This window comes from Hemibagrus wyckioides, linkage group LG23 (assembly GCF_019097595.1).
Source record: "Hemibagrus wyckioides isolate EC202008001 linkage group LG23, SWU_Hwy_1.0, whole genome shotgun sequence".
In the NCBI taxonomy this organism is placed as follows: Eukaryota; Metazoa; Chordata; class Actinopteri; order Siluriformes; family Bagridae; genus Hemibagrus; species Hemibagrus wyckioides.
The window spans coordinates 9018405-9038574 of record NC_080732.1 but is presented as its reverse complement, the minus strand read 5'-3'; the positions used below and the strand labels follow the sequence as shown (position 1 = coordinate 9038574).

At 38.9% G+C, this 20170-nt stretch overlaps 2 protein-coding genes across 2 annotated transcripts in view; one reads left to right on the top strand and one right to left on the bottom strand.

Annotated features, from left to right (window-relative positions):
• Positions 1–14125, top strand: part of vps41 (VPS41 subunit of HOPS complex) — a 45420-nt gene extending 31295 nt beyond the window's left edge. The window contains exons 19-30 of the mRNA XM_058376216.1: positions 706–850; positions 2343–2384; positions 2482–2532; positions 3853–3990; positions 4160–4214; positions 5828–5968; positions 6206–6342; positions 7353–7452; positions 7541–7585; positions 8657–8736; positions 9163–9286; positions 13670–14125. Coding sequence (XP_058232199.1) covers positions 706–850; positions 2343–2384; positions 2482–2532; positions 3853–3990; positions 4160–4214; positions 5828–5968; positions 6206–6342; positions 7353–7452; positions 7541–7585; positions 8657–8736; positions 9163–9243 — 1015 coding nt within the window. The 3' untranslated portion in view covers positions 9244–9286; positions 13670–14125. The remainder of the gene's footprint in view (positions 1–705; positions 851–2342; positions 2385–2481; positions 2533–3852; positions 3991–4159; positions 4215–5827; positions 5969–6205; positions 6343–7352; positions 7453–7540; positions 7586–8656; positions 8737–9162; positions 9287–13669) is intronic.
• cdv3 (carnitine deficiency-associated gene expressed in ventricle 3) lies at positions 9975–17251 on the bottom strand. Its single transcript, XM_058376218.1, has 5 exons — positions 16825–17251; positions 14002–14078; positions 13664–13794; positions 12664–12826; positions 9975–11356 (listed from the first exon to the last, which is right to left on the bottom strand). Exons 1-5 carry the CDS (start codon positions 17017–17019, stop codon positions 11230–11232), a joined length of 693 nt encoding a protein of 230 aa, XP_058232201.1. The 5' UTR covers positions 17020–17251; the 3' UTR covers positions 9975–11229.
• Between the last annotated feature and the right edge of the window lie 2919 nt (positions 17252–20170).

The following is a 20170-nucleotide window of genomic DNA, read 5'->3' as shown; positions in this document are numbered from 1 at the left end:
ATTCAACTGATTTTCTGACTTTTTTGTTGTACCATGTCTATATATGTCTGTTTCCAGTTTAATAGTTCACAACTCATTTGAAACCAGTAATCAAAACAAATTCTGTTGTCTTAAACTGTATACCAGCACTCTACATAGTACAGTAGATGCCTAAACTATCTTGCTTACTAGCTTACAATAACATATCTGGATCAACAAATTGTCAGTGACATACATGAAAACTAACCACACTTTTTGCAGGATCAATAAATATTATGCAGGGAGATGTCATAAGGGTTGATCCTTGTACTGATTTTGTAATTAGCAGCCCAGTGTTGTAAGAAAAAGAAGTGAATGAATAAACCTAGGTAGTTAACACTAGCTAAAATTTCAGAACAATATTCTATTGACTGCATGACCTTAGCTAGCACTCAAAGCTTAGCCAGTCACACCTAACTAAGAGAGCGAGTGGAGCACTTCTCCATTCAGATGGGCAAGTTACTGCAGGTGCCAGATAAATCAATGGCTAGAAGTTTTTTGTTCTTCAGAATAAATGCTAAGCATGAAAGGAAGTAGTTGGGTGCAAGTCGGATGCATCGTCCCACCAGCAGTATCTGAAGTGCAGACTCTGGCTCTGAAACCCTAGTGACTGTACCATTGCGAATACCATAGCAGCAACTCTGTGAAAAGCACATCTGCTACTGAATGTTGTATGTCTGTCTCTAGATACACATATGACCAGCGCTATGACAAAGCTTTGGAGATCTACCTGAAGCTGAGACACAAAGATGTCTACCAGCTTATTCACAAACACAACCTCTTCACTTCGATTGAGGACAAAATTGTTCTGCTCATGGACTTTGACAAGGAGGTGAACCATCATCAAGATCACTTTATACTAGAAACTAATTTTGTTCAAGCAGATAGATGATTTTGTTTATTTTGATATGTTCTAGAAGATGTTTGACATTACTTATATATGTATTTATATATTAATAATATGTAATATTTATAATATACACTATGTTGCCAAAGGTTTTGGGACACCCCTTCAAATAATTAAATTCAGGAGTTGGGCTTGGCCCCTTAGTTCCAGTTAAAGGAACCCCGTGAAACCCAGTGAACCAAGATTGCAAGTCAGGCCTTCTCATTCAACATGGCGGGCCAACTCCATATTAAATTCATGTGCATGTAAAGGCAGACGTCCCAGTTTTGGCCTGGCTTGCAGTCTCTGCTCTAATTCATCCCAAAGGTGTTCTATCAGGTTGAGGTCAGGACTCAAGTCACTCTTGACAGCAATTCAGTCAAGTTCCTCCACACCAAACTCCCCTCATCCATGTCTTTATGGACCTTGCTTTGTACACTGGTGTGCAGTCATGTTGGAACAGGAAGGGGTCATCCCGAAACTGTTCCCACAAAGTTGGGAACATGAAATTGTCCAAAATGTCTTGGTATGCTGAAGTATTAAGAGTTCCTTTCACTGGAACTAAGGGCCTAAGCCCAACCCCTGAAAAACAACACTTGAATTCAATGATTTGGAGGGGTGTCCCAAAACTTTTGCCTTATTGTGTAGTAAAACAGTGATGAATTTGTTATGTGAGTATTCGATGTTTGTATGGCAGTCTGGGAAAACCAGTCAGATCAAAGCAGACATAAGTCTAATCAATACAGTTTGGAATTAGATATCAATTATCAGAAAGTCTGCAATGCTTCTCCACCTTCATGTCTTCATAACAGAGAACAACACTTACACACTCTCTTCAGAGATTTAAAATAATTAAAATAAAAGTTTAATGGCAAAGAGTTCAGCAAATAGAATAGAAGTGACTTAATAAACCAGTGATTATTTTCCCACCACTACACTATTAGTGTGACCAGAGGTCAGTTGAGTGACAAGACAAAGATGAGGCTTGTTTACATGGATGCTGATGTGGAAGATGCTAATTAAATTGCAAACGCATTTTCTGTACTAAACTCTTACTCTACTGTTCTATTATTTTGAACTGTTATAACAGTATTTGTGATTGAAACAGGTTCATTTCAGTTCAGCATTAGCCTGTAGTTTTCATGCAGTGTAAATGCAAAAATCTGAGAATGGGAAGGGTTTTCCCTGGACACCACCCATTTTTAATCAAGCACAAGGAAATTAATAGTACAGATATTTTACTTTGTTGTTACTTTGGCAATTATGGTAATTTAAAGAGCGTGCTGCTGTGTTGAATTGATGTGTATTATTGAACTGATGTTTAACACAGTTATAGATTGGCTTTGTCAATGCTGTGTAGTTGGATGGCATGGGAAGAGTGCATTGATTACTTGTCACGTATGTCTGAAAGATCCTCCTCTTTCTCTCTGGTTTTCAGAAAGCTGTTGACATGCTGCTGGATAATGAAGATAAAATATCTGTGAGTTCACCTCACTGCTCTCTGCCTTCTGATTAAAAACACACAAACTCTGTTCACTGGCATGTCTTGACTTTTCATTTTCTCTCTCATTCTTCAGGTGGACAGAGTGGTTGAAGAGCTGAAAGACAGACCTGAGCTGTTGCATGTGGTAAGCAGCAACTACAACAAATTCAAGGGTCTTTTAATCTTTTATTACTTGCTGTTGATGCCAAGGATGAGTGAAGCTAATACAATTTTCAATGAGCAATCAGTGGCTTCACCTAAAACTAGTATTCACTCTGAACACTGATCTCGAGCAGAATGTCTAAATTGGCTTACTGTAATTGTACTCTATAGCAAGGCAATTGCTAATTGCTTGAATGACTGAGCAATACATCAATACATGACAGCGATACATGAACGACTGAGCATACTGAATGAATACTGAGCAAAATCTGACTCCGCTGACAGGTGTCTGAAACGGTGCCAACACAGAAGTGCATTATGGGTGTTCTCTACTTGTTAGGGATATTTCTGTCATAAGTTTACTCAAAGTTTTATTGAATGATCAGATTTCACTATTAGCCTTTAAAAATTAAAGAGTTTCTTTTCTCACTCACCACACTGACGTTCAGTGCCATGTTAATGAGAAGTAGAAATTTTAGAAAGAGTTTCAGAGTGCAGTGCGGTTATACAGACGTTTGCGCTGACTTGCACAGAATCTTCATAGAGCTTCATCCTTCCTGTTCTTTCAAGATGGCGAGTGCAGCGTTAGCAGGAAAGTTGAAGCTGTGGAAGCTCATCTGCTCAGACTAGAGGACTAACAGGAGTGCTGCTTCATTTCTCTCTTTTGGTAGAGATGAAGCAAAGGCTAAATCCCACTAGCATCATTATCAGCAGGTGGTCAATATAAATAGCCATTAGGCCATCATTACACAATAAATCTTGGACAGCACTGGAGCTCACGTTAGTTCTAAACATTGATATTCCAGTCATTGTGTATTTTTGCTTTAGAAGTACAGTCCAATATGCTGAGGCTATTCTTTGTGCTTTAATTAATAAGAACAGAAAGCTTTGTGTGTCATGTCATGTATTAGTGTATGTTATTACTTTCCATCAGCTCCAGCATTTCACATGTCCTAATCACTCACACGTGTTTCGTGTTGATCCCCATTTCTGTGTGTTTCTTTGTCAAGATTTTGTTGTCGTAATGTTTCTGTGTGGTCGTGTTTGTGTAACACTGCATTTTAACAGTCGTATTCATTTTTGCTCTTGCTTGTGGACATAACAAGCTCCATAAACTGAAGAGAATGGGAACAAGCTATGACATGACAAATATCAGACAGACTCCACCAACCTCCATCCTCTTTCTCTCTCTTCAATTTGTCACTTTATCGGCAGGTTTATTGCAAAGTTTATCATATCCGCTAGTAACTGTATTCCACCATCTTATAGTCTAAAAGCAGACATTCTTTTCTTTTGCTCTCAGTATCTGCACAAGCTGTTTAAGCGAGACCACCACAAGGGCCAGAGATATCACGAGAAGCAGATCAGTCTGTATGCTGAGTACGACCGGTCCAACCTTCTACCCTTCCTCAGAGACAGCATTCACTGCCCCCTGGAGAAGGTACAGCTGTTAACATCATCAATTCTTTTAGCATGGTTATATACAGGTCTGATTATTCTTTCCACATTTATATACACGTCTGATTATGCGTTCCACATTTATATACACATCTTATTATGCTTTCCACAGTCTGTTCTTCTATTGTTCTTCATTTATTGTTCTATTGTAGGCCCTAGAGATCTGCCAGCAGAGGCATTTTGTGGAGGAAACAGTCTTTCTGCTCAGTGAGTCCATCCTTTTGTGGCTTTATTTAGAAGATAAAAGATCTGGACCGGACAGATCTGGCCATTTTTTCACTCCTTTGCCTTAAAGCAGTTCTGCTTGATGAGGAAGAACTTTTATGTAGGGTTGTACATATAACCTTTAGTGTTCATTTAGCAGTTATTTCTAAGAAAGAGGGCTGTCTGGATAAAATGTGCATAATATTTAAATACTTGAGAGCCAGCACTCAGTGTTTAACGCTAAACATTACATTTTTATTTCTTACACTAAGTATAGAAAACTCTGAGTAACTTGATGTAGAATATAATTTATGGTATACTTTATTCTGAATCTTAAATGGTCTTCTACTGGACAATGTGCCAGAAATGACAATTTAAAATGTATTAAGTCTATAGTTACATGTAATGTTATTGAGCATCCGTGAAACCACTTCATGTTATTACTTACAGCAGCTAAAGCAGCACCTATAAACAGTAGTTCCACCAACCTCTCTTTTCACTCTCTTGTTGTTAATAACACAAAAATAAATAAATAAATAAATCAGATCATCATGTTACTAATAAACATCTGTCCCGAAGCTTTTTCAAGCTTGACTCTACTGACAAATTTGTTAAATAACAAATTAATTTTGATTAAAATCCATTTAATTATGTGGCATGTAATCAGCTTGTCAGAAAGCAGAAAGTCCTCTGTCCTGATCACGTTGCACACTTTCTGACCAATCAGGTTCGAGATCTCCAAAACACTGTAGTATAAAGAAAATGAAGACACACCTTCTGACCAATGGGGGTGTAAAAGATTGTCTTACTATACTCAAGTAATATTTTGGTATATTTCTACTTTATTTGAATGTTACTGAAATTGAATACTTTAGAAAATTTACATTTTTATTCAGACTTTCAAAGTACTCATTACAAAGGGGTCATCACAAGGGTGTTTAATATCGTCCATCCAAAGACGGGTGTTATATATCAATCAAATGAACTCAGTTGAGCATCCGTGTAGAAAAAGACTGTCAATAATTTATTATCTGTTGTGAGCTTCATTCTACAGTTGATACAGTCTATACTGTAGTAAGCAAAGACTAAATAATATGGTATGCATATAACCAGCAAACCTACACAGAATGATGTTCTCAGGTAAAATGGCAGTATTTACTTATAATTTACTTGTAATATTTGATAAGTATTCAAAGTTACTTTTCATATGAAAACATGGCACATATTAATTACCGGTTAAAAACAGTTACATACATTTGAGGACATTTAAAACTAGCATCCAGTAATAAATCTTTGCTTTGTACTTCCACCTTTACTAAAGGAAGATTTTTATACATTATTTAGACTTTTTACTTTTAACTAGCAGAGGCAAAGCGCTACGTTTTAGAGACCTGAATGACTGGTAACATCCCGGCTGTGGGGTTTACACCTTCTAGAGTAAAATGGACCTGTAAAATGCACTGAAAACAACTGTAAATGCTGTAGAAGTATGAATTATTAAGAATTCATTTGAAATATAAATGTTTGGGTATAAATCTGATTAAAGTTTGATAAATAGCACATCCTAAACTTCCGTCCCTGATAGGGTTAATAACGCTTTCTTGCTCCATCTGTAGGTCGCATGGGGAACTGCAGGCGGGCGTTGCAGATGATCATGGAAGAGCTGGGAGATGTGGATAAGGCCATTGAGTTTGCTAAAGAGCAGGATGATGCTGAACTGTGGTTGGATCTTATCTCTTACTCCATAGATAAACCACGTAGGTCTAGTCCAGGCTTGCTGCCATGCTGTTCGGTTTCATTTCAAAACCACAAACCTACCAGTGCTGTTTATCAAACAGGACCAGACTTGTTCGAAAGGTCCTGCAATGCTGATATTCATGAAATTGTTTAATTCGAGTCTCAAACCTTTTACAGTTGAAAGTACACCAAAGAACACACTCATGATTAAAAATCTTGCTAAGCAGACCTCACTCTCTCTCTCTCTCTCTCGCCAGCCTTCATCACAGGCCTCCTCAACAACATAGGAACCCATGTGGACCCCATTCTCCTGATCCATCGCATTAAAGAAGGCATGGAGATCCCAAATCTCAGAGACTCCCTGGTCAAAATCCTGCAGGATTACAATCTACAGGTAGAGTCAGCCGCTACACTACAGAATGCTGTCGATTCATAGCACCGAGTGGAATTGGGTGAAGTGCACTGTAATGTATATGAACATGATCTAGGGCTGAGATGCAAATGTTTGTGCTTTAGGTGTACGGTTAAATGTGGTTTTTTTCATTAATATTTATCTGTAGCTAAAACACACCACTAAAAATTAAAACTCGACATGGAATGCTGTTATAAGAAACAGCGGCAAGGTGGTGAGATGAAGCAGGGTTACTTTTAACACCCCAGTCATGTACACTTCTCTGTCATGTTTTCATTACATCACATCCACAATCAATATTTGAGCAAAATATATTTTCCCCAGAATCATGCTATAATGAATATGGTACAAGGCATGTTAGTTAATAATTTTCCATTCAACAGCAAGATCTCTAACTGTTTTAGTTCTTTTATACCATATTATATTACCATTGGCAATAATTCAAATTTTTTATTAATACAAAAACATACTTTTTTCATTTATTAAAAAGTCATTCCCTCACCAGCTTCTTTTCCCCCACTTTTAAGAAGTAAGTAAGACAAAAAAACTAAAAAACAGCTTGTCATTTTACAGAGAAACTAAAAAACCCTACTTAAGGATGCAGATCCCCATGTAAGCTATTACTTATAATAACCTATTACAAAGAAAATAAAGTAGCCTCCTGTTGGTCCAGTAGCAAGATCTCATGCTCTCATTGCCAATTCTCATTGGTTCGATTCTCGGGCAGGGTGCAGCACCGGTCCCAAGCCCAGATAAAATGGGAGGGTTGCGTCAAGAAGGGCATCTGGCATAAAAACCTGTGCCAACTCAAAACGTGGACCAAATGATCCGCTCTGGCAACCCCAAACAGGGAGCAGCCGAAAGAACAACAAAGAAAATACAGTTGGAAAAAAAAAAAAAAAGTTTGGGCATATCTCTATCAACATCCCAACTAAAATGTAAAATATATAAAGACTCGAATTTTTTAAGCATCTTCATGGATCTGTCTTTAGATTTTATTGCGAGAGGGCTGTAAGAAGATCCTGGTAGCAGACTCACTCTCCCTGCTGCAAAAGATGCACAGGACCCAGATGAGAGGCGTTCGAGTGGACGGTAAAAACACCATTCACTTCATTTCACTCAGTTGTTAATTTGTCTATTCCAGAAAATCCGTATTAATGCTGATTTTGTTGTTTTGTAGAGGAGAACATCTGTGAAGCATGTCATGTCACAATTTTGCCATCAGGTATGATTTTTAGCTGGATTTCTGTGCCATAAGACTAACATGGTCATGTTATAAACCCATCATAGCAGGTGCCATGCTGTCATGAACACAGCCATGCTCTCTAATTATTATGCTTTCATGACTGGTCCTTCATGTGCACCAGGTTAGTCGTTTTTATGTCATCAGGTCTTAGTTTACAGGAACATCGTAGCATTAACATCAAAGCAGGTTATGCCCAAATTTCACTTATACTGTAGACCAGAGAACTGCTGCAGTAATCTTAAAGACTGTCCTGATGTTAGCCAGATCTCTCCTCTCATACAGCAGCAACCAGACAAGGGTAGTGAAGGCTAACACACGCTTACAGCTGAGACACACTCCAAGCCAGGCAACCGCATCTTTTTCTGAACTGCTGTTCATGCTGCTTCACAGGCCAGTGTAACACAGTTGAAGGAAAGTGCTGTCCATCATCGTCCACTTACATAAGCTCATGGATGAGATTGGCTTAGTTTCACTCGTGAAGCAGTGGCATAGTCCCAGGACTTCTATTCGTAATATACTTATACTGAAAATATGTTCAACATATATAGTACTCTTTCACTTTATAGTGTAGAAGTTTAATAATCCCATTCTCCAGTGTTACCCAGAAGAGGATGGCTTGAGTAAAGTTTCTTAGGCTTTATTCCCTCTTGCTTCAGTCTTCCTAAGCTTGCTTATAGCGGAGTCTATATTTAGATTTCTGTAACGCTGCTGTTGTGACGATGCTATTGTTAAAAGGGAATAAAACCCATTCTCCCCTGTGACTAGACACTAGACATTTGCCTTGGTCTGATTATATCTTATGATGCAAAGTTTGTTATAGTATTATTTGCTCCTTATTACAATATAAAAGTGGCCCATTGGTGTCTTCTAAACGCTATATTTTTGTCTCTTTACCCTCTTTCATTTTTATATCTTTAACAAAACAAATCTGTGTATATCTTCTATATGGTTTAAAATAATGTTTATACATTTGAGTACCGTAATGCTTGCAGTATGCAGAAGACAGGAACACGTCCAAGTCCTTTAAAATTATTACGTTGTGTGTTTTAGACACGGCTCAGCCCTTCAGTGTCGTGGTCTTCCACTGCAGGCACATGTTCCATAAAGAGTGTCTCCCCTCACCAGGAACAGTAAGACTTTTCTCCTAAAATATGAGACGGAAATATGAGGCTGTCTCCGCAGCTAGCTTCAAGATTTTACATTTATTTTCTGTTTCGTACTTTCTGTGTAGTTTTTAGGTTCTATCATTTGTCAGTATTAGTAACTTTAGTTCTTATTATCTGATGTTTAGAGAGAAATAATTTAGGTAATATTCCTAGTTTCACTTTAGGCATATTTCTCTATTTATATTCCTATTTATTTTGTATGATTAAGTTAATGATTTATCTGTCCCTTTTTTGGTTCATGATGCAAAGTGATGTGTTTTTTAGTCTTACATAAAACCATGTAAATTCTGCAGAGAGTTTTAAGTGCTTCAAATTAGTTAAGAATCATGAACAATCTACTGAATAATGCGTGTAACCACAGACATCCCCATTGTGTCTTTCATTTTCTAGATTCCAGGTGGACAGTACTGCAACATCTGCAGTGCTAAGCGAAGAGGTCCAGGCAGCGGCATTCTGGAGATGAAGAAATAGTGTCCTTCCACCAAGTGACTCCTTAAACTTGAACTTTGTCCTGGTGAATATTACAAAACATAAGTCTGGGTCACATATTTAATAATCTTTCTCCTTTTTGTATGTTTTTGTGTGCAGAAGTGCATAGCACTTTTTTTTTTTTCAACGCTTATATATTGTTCTATTTGGCATGTAAGTAATTTGCTTGCAATTTTTGTGGGTGAAGCAGAGAAACAGGAACACACAAGTTCAGAGGATAGTTGAGTATGTGTGGCTAGAATGACGGTGTTATATACTTTATCTGTTATAGTTTTGCCTTGATCTCATTTAACAAACCTTCGTATAATCAATATCGCACATTGTCTTAACAGTTTAAAGTCTGCTTTTCTATCTGAGGAAAGGAAGTCTAGACTTCAGTGCTTTTCTACCTGCATGACGATATTCAGACTGGCTAAATAGCTGGAAATTACATGGAAATGTCTTCAAAAATGCACACATTGTGGTCATGGGAATAGAATGAGAGTGAACCTGAAGCTGATGATCTGTTGATTTTTGATGGCAGCCAGGGGAAGTAATGCACTATTAAGATAAAGGGAGTGGAGAAACTCTTATGTGCAAACTGGCAGCTTGTCCCTGATTACATGAACATAAAATATGAATAACACATTTCAGGCAGACTCTGTGTTCCTCACAGTTTTTCACTTCAGCAGCTCAGACTCAAACCAGCACAAAGATCCAGTGAAGACACTTCAGAAGGTTACACTTTAATTCTGGTTTGCCAATCAATCATGAAATCAGATTAAAAAGTATACTGAAAAGGGTAGAAAGAGAGGAAAAGGGGGAAAACATTAAATGGAAACAGCTAATCAAAAAAGAGTAGGGGTTTTCTGAACACAGTAAGCTTTGCACCAAATTCATTTTTTGCAAGAAACAATCTGAGTGCTTAAGCAGAGTCCAGGAAAGAAAGAAAAAAAAAAATCATTTAAACTACAACTTAGCACTACAATCCAGTACAAGGAAGCAGGGAGGTGGTTTTTATTCCTCAAAGTGGTACAGTCGAGGCAAACATCAGTTTTCCTCATAGTCAGCAAGTGTCTCTCCAAAGGATGATAGACATTTCTCTCACTCATATATATTTATATATTTCAAATCACTCTATGCTTTTACTCTTTACAGTAAGGCCACTTTTAATAGAATCGATTCAAACATCGCAAGCTTTAGTGCCCCAAAAGAAAGAACATGGGGGAGAGAGAGAGAGAGAGAGAGAGAGAGAGAAGAACTTTTCAAGTTTAAAGATGAAGTGTTAAGTGCTCCTCTTCAGCTGGGATTGTGACCAGGCCCAAGGACTCTGTCAACAGGTTAAGCACAGATCTGCAACTGAGGTAGTCTTACCCTCTCCTCTGGCCTGACCCAAACAACTCCCACTGCACTCACATCATGAACAGAAAACATCTTCACTGCAAGGAGTTCTGTTGATTTAGCAAAGCAAAAAAATAGATGTGTGTAAATTTCAACAGAAGTTCAATTGATCACATAAGAGTCCATCCTCAGAGAGGGCTTTCTCAAGAGTTCAGCTGATGTCCCATTTGCACAGCTCTCCAACCATCCACTGCTCTGTGTAAATCCATCATCACAGAAGTTTGCTTGTTTCCACTGTCTTAAGAATTTTAAAGTCACTCAGCTCCATTTGCTGCACCCTTTTGGATGTGTTCAATATGAGAGAACCTTGGCCAGCCAAGTGTGAGTGAAATACTTGAGGGCACTGTCCGAATGTTTTTGTGGGGTGCAGGTGTGTACGTGTGTGTGAGATGGGGGGAGGGGGTTGTGTGTGAGAATTAAGAGAGCAAAAGAGAGGAAATGTAGTATAGGGGTGTGTGTGCGTGTGTGTGTGTGTGTTGCATGTTGCATCTCCAGCATGATCAGGACTGCATCAGCACAGCGGCGGGTCATCTTGCCCTGTGGTTTGGACTGCACCATTGGTGGTGGGCTGAGGGGTGAGGACAGTGTTTATTTATCCTCCAGAACAGCAAACTGGTTGTCTAACTGTAAATGCTGTACGGCTCCTTGACCTTCCCCTTCTCTGGCACGGCTCTTGTGTTTGACCACCTCAAACGTCTTCTCGATCTCTCTGTCCCTATAGGGAAAGAAAAAAAAACAACCTCATAATTGTGCACCGTTTCTATTTACAGTGACTGCACACAGGACGTTTCTAGAGACTGTTGTGTGCGTGTGAAAATCCCAGATCAGGAATTTCTGAAATGCTCACACGGTCATAGAGATCACACTTTCTTATAGGTTCTTGACCTATATCTGTATGAATCAGCTTGATTTTTCATATTACAGTAACATTGTGTTAGCTAACTAGTATTGGTAACTAAATGCCAGCACCATAACCAAAATTCTGAAATGCCCTTAGTGGGGGTGGAGGACATCAGATGGGAGCAACCACATATGCTGCATGGATGTGTTACTTACTATTTGCATGTTATTAATTTTCATTCAGTTTCCAACAACTGAAAATCACTAAGCAAAAACTGATCCCATTAACCCTCACCACCTGCTGAGGCTTAAAACAGCTGTAACTGTATTTATATTACAAGAATTAAGTTCTGGTTATTTTGACCCAAAGGAACACATCAGTGTGTCAGCACCCACACCATTCCTAGCTATTTAAAATAAAACTTAATTTGTTTAAAACTATTATTTGAATATTCACACAAACCACGATGAAGATAAAGTGTGATCACTGTGACACTAACTGTAGCATGGCTGTTGGGCTGGTCTGAGCATTTCAGAAATTCCTCATCCTCGGAATTTCACACACAGTTCGAGAGTTTACACAGAGGGAAAAAAAAAAAAAAATCATCCAGCATGTGGAAGGTCTACAGGCTGAAAAACCTGGCCTATGAGTGATCAGAAGCTGCGATTGTGACCAGGTTAGACTGGCTGAAGCTGAAAGGAAGTCTAAGCGTAAAGTGCTCTTTACAACTGTGCTGAGCAGAAAAGTATCTCAGCATGCACAACACATCAAACTTGGTGGTAGATGAGCTACAACAGCAGAAGGCCACATGAGATTCCACTCCATCAGCCAAGAACAGGAATCTGAGGCTATCCTGGGCACAGACTCATCCAAAATAGAGAGCTGAAGGTTGGAAAAGGTGACTTTTTCTTCAGCTGTCAAGTTTTGTCGAGTCTGTTCCCATGATAGCCTCAGATTCCTGTTACTTGATGCCAAAAGTAGAACCTGATGTGGTCTGCTGCTTCTTGTGCTGGTGCCACAATTGGCGGATTAGGTAACTGCATAAATGTGCAGGTGTTCCTAATAAAGTGGACAGTCTCCTATGCAACATGAAAAACAACCTGAAGGCTAAACAGTAACCAGAACAGGATGGGTAACTGGTTAGGACTGTTAGTGATCCAGATTAAAGATGATCAGCTTACTTGCGAGTCTCCACGTGTTTGGCAGTTGCAAGAAGTGAAGGGAACTGCGCATCACTGAAAATCTCTGGAGGCCCCTGTGTTGGCGCCTTTTTCGTTGAACCTAATCGAGCGCCAGGGGGGCGATACACACCAGCGGGCTTTGACTCAGGAACCTCTTTTTCCTCTGCAAAATACAGAACACAGTTCAATTAAGTTAACGTTGCTGATCAACAGTTTAGCTGTGTTTTAGGGAAATCAGTCAATTTCTTCTTATTATTTTTAAATCAGTCCTACACAGTGTTCCAAAATACAATCAATTACATCCCTGAGACATACTGAATACTGCAATTTAGCTGTGGCTTAATGAGTACACTTTACACATTAAATAACCTATGACTATAAATATCTGAGCTGAAAGAAAAAGCTAAATTTGTCCAAATTCTTTACTGTTTAAATCTAAAGACTTTACATCCCAGACTCTACTCATCAAATCTACTGATGCACTGAACTTAAGCAGGACAGAAAGACTGCAAAAGAAAAATGAACTTGTTTGTTTTTACTAGTTTAAAAATATCCCATAGCCACGCAATGCTCCAGTTCTACTTATTTGTTCTGCAGTTACGGTTTAGATTATTTCCACTACAAAATCAATAGGTTCTGAGAAAATGGCAAACACATTAGCACTACATCTGGCTAGATGCAGTCCTTCTTAAGATGAATTTAAGATCTAACCTCTCTTTAATGTTTTAGTATACCATTTTAAGTCATCTTTTGCTACTCTTAACAGTCTGAGACCCTCTGTAGCAGAAACGTGTATAATTATGTGTGTGTGTGTGTGTATATATATATATATACACACACACACATACACACACACTATATTCATATAATGAAGATGCGGTTACATGTTATGCATTCAGAGTGGAAAGGGTGTTTCAGACTTGCCAGCTCTCACCTACTTCCTGTGGCACGTTGCCCCAAAAAAACCAAACCTTTAAACCATGCGTGTTTGTTCACTTACCCACAGGAGCAGCTGGTGGAGGAGGTCCAGATTTGTTCCAAGGCCCAGATACTTTATCTCCACTGACCAGCATGTTCTCACCATTCTCTCCCACCTCCTCCTTCTCATATTCTTCCTCTTCTTTTTCATCACTATGGGAAATATAAAAATTTTACACCGTTAATACCTAAAAATGTGTGAAATACCATGTACAGCTCAATGCAAAGAATGCTACTGTTAAATTAAAACATAGGTCAGTGTTAAGCATTAAAACCATACAGAATAATGGTTGGCTGCTGAATTAGATAAATACACCATGGATGAGTCATCTTTCACAGCCAGTAGAGTTTGGTCCTTACGTTATCTGCAGAGCCTGAAGCCTCAGGCCAGTGTAGTCCACCTCCTTCTGCTCAAACTCTTTCCATTCCTCATCCTCCTGCAGACGGAAAAGCAAAAGAATAAAATGTCAGCCCATCAATTCAACACTGTCTTGCCTATTGTCTCAGCACTAACCCACGCTGAATTATGTTCACAAAATCAAGACGGAATAAACTGCAAAATGTCACACCACTTTACCAACAGCTCTAAACACACTCACATGAACAGTACTAAAAAGGCACAAACAATATTCAAGGACTTGACTCTGTTTACATGAGTTAGCATGAATGAACTGCTATAGTGTTCTAATTAACAGTATTGATCACACCGACACTAATAAGAGTAAATAATAATTGCTAATGTTACCACTGGTGTTTATTATTAAGATCCCCACCCCACACACACACAAACAGCAGAGACACTTGTTCTTTAGCTGTAAAGATGCAGATTCAGCAGAGGAAAAATTAAACGGTGGCTCAGTAAATTGGAAAATAGGCTGAGACCGAGTGCTGAATATGAAGCCGTCTAACTCCTGGGTAATCCGTAGGACATTCAAATTTGTTCCAATTACCACAGGCTGTATACAAACTAGTCTGCCTTGTTCCGTGAAGGAACCTGGCTTCAGTAAGTGAGCATTTCCAATCTTGTGAATTAAATACAGATCAAATTACATTTCTAATTAATTTGTCCTAAGCCTTAATCAATAGGGTGTTTTATGCAGGCGGAGCAGATCTGATATTTTTCCATTGCCCCATGTTCACACTAGGAAGCCCAAAGTGAATATTTATCTTCCATGTAAAAGTGTTACAGAGCTGTTTCCAGCGTCCAGTTCCATGTAATTCAGAGGCATATTTAGAAGCTAAATATGTGAATTAATACAGACTATGGTGATTGAAGTGTCTATGCAGTTATACACAGATCAAGCATAACATTATGACCACCTGCCTAATATTGTGTTGGTCCCCCTTTTGCTGCCAAAACAACCCTGACCCATAAAAGCATGGCCTCCACAAGATCCCTGGAGGTGTGCTGTGGTATCTGGCACCAAGAGGACTCCAAGGGCCCCACCTCACAACTTACAGGATTTAAGGGATACTTTTTGATAGATACTGACCACTGCAGACTGGGAACACCTCACAAGAGCTGCAGTTTTGGAGATGCTCTGATCCAGTCATCTAGCCATCACAATTTATCCTTTGTCAAACTCGCTCAAATCCTTACGCTTGTCCATTTTTCCTGCTTCTAACACACCAACTTTGAGGACAAAATGTTCACTTGCTGCCTAATCTATCCCACCCACTAACAGGTGCCATGATGAGGAGATCATCGGTGTTACTCACTTCCATAATGTTATACCTGATCAGTGTACATGAACCATTTGGACTGTGGTGTGTTTGACATTTTGGGGAGGGTTTTGTTCAAGTATTAGATCTTTCCATAACTGGCAACACTTCTTCAAAGTCTGCACAAAGATCGTGAAATTTCTAAAAAAGGGCTATGAAAATGTTTGAAAGAAGAGAAGTGCATCTCCGCAATGCCTTTTCACACCACATTTGATACACATGTAGAGTTCCTGGCTACAGCAGCTGTCAGTTTCACTGTGTTTTTCTCAATAAGCAAGGCTGAAACACTGAACACTGGAAATGTTCCTCTGTAGCCATTTATCTGATTTCACGTCACATGCTGTACTAGACTGTAACTGGCTTGCCAGGGACTACCGAGTGAAAGATCTGCCTGCCTGTCTGCCTACAGCATGGCTTATCACTGGGTCACCAAACTTGAATGGTGTTTACATTTAGCAGACGCCCTTATCCAGAGCGACCATTTTCGTCTCATTTTTATACAAACTGGGGATTAAGGGCCTTGCTCAGGGGCCCAGTAGTTGCAGCTTGAAACTCACAACCTTCTGATCAATACCTTAACCACTAGGCCCCCCCCCCCAGTCCAGGGTATTTTATGTAAGCTCAAATGCGTTAACCTGCAAATAATGAGAGCTGGACATTTTAATGGAGACCTAGCAACTCTGGCATCTGTAAGGGATTCTTCCAACAGATAACCATATGGTTGCATTACACCATCACAATACTATTGCCTTTAAGCCGCTATTTTAAGTGCTGATCCTTTTTTATATCCATACAGTACGCCAACAGATTCATTTATATTATATAAGCAATTATACTTTAACGCTCAGTCTTAATTGTTAGCTAGCCATGCTAAATTCGAGCCTGTAAGCAGTGACACCGTGAACCCCTTTAATGCTAACGGAGTGCTATTGAAATCGGAGGTGTTTGCTGTAAAAACTCGCTATTCCCGCGTTAGCATGATAGTTCACTTATCTAATAATAACGCGTAAACTCGCTAGTTAGCTAACTCTGGGTTATAGATTTAATGATAATTTTGTTGAGGGGAGGGAGGGGGTATTGTTACACCAATTTCATCAGGATTTAATGCACACGTCTTCACTAAATCACGTTTAAGCTAATTCAGCTAGCGAGAGCTCGGGAAGTGACACGATGACTCTGCAGCACGTGAACGCAGCAGCTAAAGCGCGCTAACCGACGATTACAGGTCAGCGTTAACGTGTTAACTCGGACAGGCTTGGACATGCCGAAGTTCAGCTGATGACCTGGACGCCATGTGGACGGACTCGGCGCATGAACAAGCTCGTGCTCGCTAGCCTGACCCTAACTCTAGCACCGTGACATAGTAGCATCGAAGCTAACGAGCTAACCATGAGTTCAGTGCAAGTCGCTGGATAAAGCTAGCGTTAGCGCTGTGCGAGTTTGGCCACACACACGGGTTACCTTCTCAATGGTCGCGTCTTGGTTTTCGCTTTTCATCGACTTCTCCTTTTCCTTCTTGGTCTTCTTCACCGAGGCGGGCGCGCTCACCGGGCCTGCTTCTTTCCCTTTACCCTTCTCTTTCTTCTTCTTTTTATCCCGCTTAGCAAAGAAGTCGTCGAGGCTCTTCTCCGCGCCGGGTGTAGCAACCTCCGCCATTTTCTCTACGAATTCTTAACCGTACTCTTCAGTTCTCTCGGACCAGCTCGAGCTGTCAGATAATGATTTCTACATCAGGGAATAGAGTCTTTAAATATCTCTCCACCGCGTGCGCGTGTCAAAACTCAAATCACGAAACACGCCCCGGCTTTCTCCTGCCGCCACACTGACCAGCTGGAAGTGTGACTTGACGGTGCTGTTTGACACGCTGTCCAAACCACGCTCGAAACCGCACACTACCTTACTATATAGTGTGCCAAAACAGCAGCAGCCCCGCGGTGCGGTACACACTAGTTAGCACGGTAGTATGCGGTTTTGGACGAAGCCGATTCAATCCCGCGAGCCAACCGGATGGAGTTTCTTCCCAAATCACATTACCCCGGATTGGAAAAGTGCCTGGGCTTTCGACCTTAGAGTTTTGACAAGTAAATAAATCAGTTAAATAAATACACTCAACTACACACAAGTACACAATAAATACTACACAATAAATAACTCAGTTACAGGCAGCTACAGGACTGCAAACTTCACTAAATACATGATCATGACACAACAACTGAGAAAAAAAGATAGAAAGAAATCTAGATGAAAACATTTCACATTGTTTCCTGTTTTTCCAATCACAGCAATGTAAAGTTCCAAATAAATACATGCTTATTATTATTATTATTATTATTATTACTACTACTACTACTACTACGTGTTATTATGTATTGTTATGAATTATTATTATTATTATTGTTGTTGTTGTTGTTGTTGTTGTTGTTGTTGTTGATACTACTACTATTAATAATAATAATAATAATAATAATTCATAAAGTGCAGCGTGTCATGTTACAGTACATAAAACCCTCTGATCTGACGATTTTAAAATGAATGTTCAGTAAAAACAGAATCCTTTACCATATCAGCAATCAGGCAAAAATATTGTTATTATTATTATTATTATTATTATTATTACTACTACTACTACTACTACTACTACTATTACTACTAGTACTACTACGTGTTATTATGTATTGTTATGAATTATTATTATTATTATTATTATTATTATTATTATTATTATTATTGTTGTTGTTGTTGTTGTTGTTGTTGATACTACTACTATTAATAATAATAATAATAATAATAATAATAATAACAATATTTTATTGTTAAGAAGAAGAAGAAGAAGAAGAAGAACAACAACAACAACAACAACAACAACAACAACAATAATAATTTTCATTAAATACCTATCAATTCTTATCATAAAAATGACATTATTATCCTGTTCATGTTTTTTAAAGGTTGGAGGAAACTAGAGAACCCAGAGGAATCCCATGTAGACATGGGGAGAACATGCAAAGCTCTACAGGGAAAGATCAGGTTCAAACTAGCTACTACGCTGTGTGTAGACAGGGGTACCCACTGTGATGTCCATAGGATTAAGCAATTATCTAAATTATTATCTTGTTTATCTTTATTTTTATTATCTTTATTTTTTGGTGTCAATGTTTGACTTTAATGCTTGTATTTATAGGAAATAATATTGAATCTTGAATCTTAAAAAAAGGTCTTACATAAAATCTTACATAAATATTGTATTCTGAAGTTTATTTGAAATAACTGAAATAGAGAACACAATACCATCATTACACATATATAATGGTATAGTTTAATTGAAATGCAAAGCAGATCACCTTAGCAGAGATTAGCTCGCCCTGTATACACTGCCTTAGCGATAAGCTTGTCCTGCGTACACTGATGACTGGATGGATCTGGGGTGACCATATGCCAGAATTCAAGTTTTCTAAGATTAGGCGTCGGGCCTAAGAACCTGGTGACTGACTACATGGTGTATTACAGGGTCAGTTGGTAGAGCATTTCCCTACCATATGCGTAAAATAATAATTTGCCAAGTGTATGTAGACACCTGACCAATCACACTCACTAATGCTTGTGAAACATTCCATACCATGGCTCCAAACTCCTGCGTTCTGACCCCAACCCCTAGGGATGGGATATGCGAAGAAAGAATTTCACTGTGTATTAATGTATATGTGACAAATAAAGACAGCTTATCTCAGATTTTGGAGCGTGGTTGTGGAGATTTGTGCTCATTCATCCACGAGAGCATTAGTGAGGTCAGTCACTGATGTTGTATGAGAAGGCCTTGCACAGAGTCAGCACTCCATTGCAGCTGGAGGTGTTGGGTTGAGGTCAGGGCTCTGTGCAGGAACTGTACACTCAAGTGCTTGAACACCAACTTTGGCAAACCATGTCTTCATAGACCTCACTCTGTGCAAGGGGCATTGTCATTCTGAACCAGGTTAGTTACAGATGTAGAATAAAGAACGTACGTAAAAAAAATACAAAAAATTTCAATATGTAAAACCGCCTCTAGCAACAATAATATTAAGTGCTTTCTGACAGTCTTTCACATCATTTTGAAGACATTTTGACCCATTTTTCTTACAACATGCCTCCAGTTCAATGTTTGAGGGCTTTCTGTAATGCAGAGCTCTCTTAAGATCCTGCCACAGCATCTCAATGGGGTCTGGACTTTGACTTGGCCATTTCAATACCTGCCCTTGCAGTGGCCATTTTATCTCAGCTGTTGCTAAATATTATATCGGTGGAATTGGCTTGTTGAATGTTGAATCCAAAACAACAAAGCCATATGTATCAAGAGACTTCAATTTGTCTCAAGAATAAAGGTCTCCTTTTTTCTTACACACGCGTTCAAATAAACTAGATTGCAGAATTAGTGATAATATATAATAATATTTGAATAACTTTTTTAATATGCTAATTCCTGAATAAAGTTCTTGCTAAATTCTTCAGTCAGATTATTACTAAGTTGCATCAGTTTCAGGTTTTTTTGGTCTTGATAAAACACACCATCCCTCTATTAAAGCATGGTGGTGGTAGCCTTACATTGTAGGGATCCTTTTCATCAACATGGACTAGGAAAAGGTTGAGTGCAAGATGGATAGAGCTAAATGTATGAAAATCATAGAAGGAAATCTGTTCCACTCTGTAAGTTCACCTCTCACCTTCATCTTCCAGGACAATGAGGCTAAGCATACAGACAAAACTACACTGGAGTGGTTCACTGAAGTGGAATGGTCCAGTCAAAATCCTAACTTCAATCCATTTATGAATC